The following is a 4,408-nucleotide window of genomic DNA, read 5'->3' on the forward strand; positions in this document are numbered from 1 at the left end:
TAGTATAGAGCAAGCAAGGGGTCGATCCCACGAGAAAGGTTCAAGTAAGATTTTTATGCTAGATGATATGTAATTTAGGGGGGGGTTTGGATGTTTTCTAGGCTAAAGCAAAAGAAAACAGAAAACTATCAAGTGAAATTAAATAAAATCAGAAAATTATGAAGAGAACAAACCATGGTCACAAGCACACATCCACCTACAGAAATCAGAATTGATCATGGAAATGAAACATCAATTTATATTCTGAATATTTATCTCTTCTTAACGTTGGTTAGTCAATGGATCCATCGTATAACTAATCATAACCATCAAATAACCACAGTATTCGCACTAGTAATTTAATTCAATGGCAGCCTTAAGAACTAGGTAAGTTGATTAATCAAGAAAACATAATTGTCCGCAGTCTATGTTTGATTTGATTGAATGTTCTCCCTAAGATTAATAACATGGATTAGACATAATTATTAAACTCAGTTGCTTCACAAGTTCATATACCACAACTCCGGTTTTAATATCAAACTTAGCAATAGATTGTCTACAATAATAACTTAGAGTCCGCTCTAGCAATTAAAATAAACAATCATAGAAAAAATAAGCATAGAAGAAGAAACATATTCATCATATAAACTGAAAAGAAAAGGTTATATAAATCTTACAGTTCTTGAAATCCGAAGGTTTCCGTGTCCTTGCAACCAAGAAAACGAATTTAGCCTTGCATGTTTGTTGAACAACTAATCAAAAAGGAAGAATGCATGATTTCCAGTTTCTTAGAGAAAGGGGGCATTTTTCTCTTCTTGGCTAGTCTGCCTCCCTTCTCTTCTCTCATTCTTTTTATATCCTAGGAAACCCTAGTCTCTATTTTACAAAATAGTCCTTCTTTAAGTAGACAACTTACATTTAAGTACTTCAATAACTATTTTCCTAAAAAAAAATAGAAATAGCCTTGCATGAAATCTTCAAGCTTTGAATTAGAGGAGCTAAATTGCTGAAATAAAAACTTGGATATCAGTTTAGATACTTCAGAACGTAATTTGGACTTGTTTCTTCATGACACCTGTTTGCTGACAGAATTCAGTTGTCATCTTTGAAAAATCATATCTCCCTCATATGACATCTTTTTTGGCTGAAATTTAAAGAGTTGATATTCCTTTGAGTCAGGAATCCAATAAAATTGAGTTTGCATCAATTGGACTTTTGTAGCTCCATATATTCAAGTTAGAATAGACAAAGGTCAACACTGGCAGATTGCAATATTTAACTTTGAAGGCTGCGATTTCCATGCTCTTCCTTATTTTATTTTCTTGCCTTAAATTTCCAGAAAGGTATGGATGTTAGCTTTTTAATGTCACTAGAATCACTTCATTTCAACCTCTAGAACTCACGTTCTACATAAAACATCGACTGAAGGTCAAATCTACCAATTACCTCCAATTTACTCCTTTTTGCATCTTTCATCCAAAAATGCCAAAACATAAAACAAAGAATGTCAAGGTATTTTATATATGAAATATAGACAAAACACTAGTTAAATATGGGTGAAACTATTGAATAATATGGTTGCATCACCCCAAATGTTAACTTTTAGCATTTGTTGTGCCTTTTCTCAATTAAAACCTCTCTATCCCCTCCTAGACATGAATGCATTTTCCTACCTTTAACCTTTTTATGGCATTCCACCAATCATCAAAACTTGATTTTCCTTTAAGTGTGGGCAATTCTACTTTTGGCTTTCTTGTAGCCTTTCTCAAAGTTTTCTTAGATGTCTCTTAGTCTAGGGCTTTTTTTCCATTTTTAGCACTTTTTCAATTGTTAGGCTTTCGTTCTTAGCATTCCATTTACCATTGATTCCACTATTGTCTTTATATTTTCAACTAAAAGATCCCTTATTTACCCCCAATATAGGGTGTGATCTAGTTCAGGGTTTCTTTTTAAAAGAAAAATTCCAATCGGGCTCAAATTAGGATTGCAAGGGATATATATTTTAGTGTTTCTCTCTTAATTTCACAAGAATAGGTATAAAACTCTCTATTTTCTCTCCTTATAGTTCCTGCAGATTTTTGGTGAGGAGAGAGTACTTATACTCTATATTTTCCCTTATTTGTATTTAAGCCTTATTTTCCTTTAAGTGTATTATTCTCTTCAATTAAATCCAACCCTCAACAGTACCGGGTTTATTATAATGTCTCGAATTATTTCACTTGGAAATTTATATTCAAAAATTTTTGAATTCCTATTTTTATTTAACCATATGCATGAATTTCTTCACTTTTATTTATTTATTTTTTTCCCAGGGTTTACATTCTCCCCTCCTAATAGAAATTTCATCCTTGAAATTTGAGTTATGTACCTGAGTTTATAAACAAGTCGGGGAATTTTCTGATTCTCTCTCTCATATTTCTTCCTCGATTTATGAGCTTCGCCATAAGACTCTAATGATGGGAACTTTCTTATTACGAAGTTCTTTCTTGCCCCAATCGAGTATCTTTATCAGTCTTACCTCAAGTGTTAAGTCTTCTTTTACCTCCACTAGCACTTGAGGTAACACTCTCGAAGGATCTACATCGGCTTTTCATAGCAAAGAAACATGGAATACATTGTGAACCTTGGTCAACTATGAAGGCAAGTTTATTTCATATGTTATAAGTCTGATACGTTTTTGGATTTCAAATGGTCCAATGAACCTCGGAGCTAACTTCCCTTTCATGCTGAATCTCAGCATGTCCTTCCATGGAGCTACCTTTAGGACAAAATTCAAGTGTTCTTCTTTGAATATATGCATACTTCTTTTGTCTATCCTGAGCCACTTCATTCAATCCTTAATAATCCTCACTTTTTCAGTAGTGATTTGTACTAATTCTACCCCATACAACTTTCTGTCCCCAACTTCTTCCTAACACAAGGGTGTCCTACACTTTCTACCATAAAGAGCTTCAAATGGGGTCATTCCAATTGTTGTCTGATAACTGTTACTATACGTGAATTCTACTAGCAACAGGTGCTTCTCCTAGTTTCCACCAAATTTCAAAGCACATACCCTTAGTAAATCCTCTAAGATCTGAATAACTCTCTTAGATTAGCCATCAGTCTGTGGATGAAAGGCAGTACTGATACTCAAATTTGTTCCCAAGGCACGTTGTATGCTCGGCTAGAGACATGAAGTAAATCTTGGGTCTCGGTCTGAAACAATTGATGTTGGGACTCCATGAAGCCTTACAACTTCGTTCACATAAATCTTAGCCAACTTGTCAACTGGATTTGTCATCTTTACTGGTAGGAAAAGGGCAGACTTAGTTAGTCGATCAACAATGACCTAGATTACATCATTTCCCCCTTTTCCTCTGGGTAGTCCCGACACAAAGTCCATTGTGATCATCTCCCACTTCCACTCAGGGATCAGTAATGGTTGTAATAGCCCTGCTAGTTTTTGGTGTTCTACTTTTACTTGTTGGCAAATACTACATTTTTCCAAGTAACCAACCACTTCTTTTCTCATATTTGGCCACCAATAGTGAACTTAGACTCGTAAGCCTCTCATAATAACTTTTGTTTAAGGGCTTTGTTGTCAGGCACATACATGCGTTGCCCCAACAGCACTATTCCATCATCACCCATTCGAAAAAGAGTTTCACCCCCCAATTCCAGTTTGATTCTTACTTTTAACATCTCATCATCAACCTGTTGTGCCTCTAATATTTGCTCTCGATATCCTGACTTCACCCTTAGTTGAGCCATTAAGGATCCTTCCGAATTAATACTTAATACTGCCCCTAATCTCTTTAGTCCAATCATAGTTTCCTCATTCCAAGTCGCTGGTCCATCCTTAATTGCCTTGTCTTTACGGCTGAGAGCATCCACGACTACACTCACTTTTCCTGGATGATAATCTATAATACAGTCGTAGTCTTTAATTAATTCTACCCATCTCTGTTGTCGTATATTCAACTCCTTCTGCGACATCAGCTATTTAAGGCTCTTATAATTCGTGAAAATTAAAACCCAAGATCCGTATAAGTAGTGCCTCCATACTCGTAAAGCAAAAACTATTGCTGCTGATTCTAAGTCATGAACTAGGTAGTTGACTTCATGAGTCTTTAGTTGTCACGATGCATAGGCAACTACTTTTCCATGTTGCATTACAGCACAACCCAGTCTGTTTCTTGAGGCATCAATGTAGACTACAAAGTCTTTTGTTCCAGATGGAAGGATTAGTACGAGGGCAATAGTAAGCCTTTTCTTCAATTCTTGAAAGCTCTCATCGCACTCCTTTAACCACTCATATCTTATGTTCTTTCTAGTGAGTCGTGTCAATGGAGTTGCTATCGTTGAAAACCCTCCGATAAATCTTCTATTATACCCTGTCAATCTGAGAAAACTATAAATTTCAGTTACCGTAGTAGGCCTTTCCCAT

At 35.5% G+C, this 4,408-nt stretch overlaps 1 protein-coding gene across 1 annotated transcript; it reads right to left on the reverse strand.

Annotated features, from left to right (window-relative positions):
- Positions 1-3,531: 3,531 nt before the first annotated feature.
- LOC133699456 (uncharacterized) lies at positions 3,532-3,957 on the reverse strand. The gene has a single exon (XM_062122692.1). It carries the CDS (start codon positions 3,955-3,957, stop codon positions 3,532-3,534), a length of 426 nt encoding a protein of 141 aa, XP_061978676.1.
- Positions 3,958-4,408: the final 451 nt, after the last annotated feature.

Source organism: Populus nigra, chromosome 7, assembly GCF_951802175.1.
Source record: "Populus nigra chromosome 7, ddPopNigr1.1, whole genome shotgun sequence".
NCBI classification, from domain to species: Eukaryota; Viridiplantae; Streptophyta; class Magnoliopsida; order Malpighiales; family Salicaceae; genus Populus; species Populus nigra.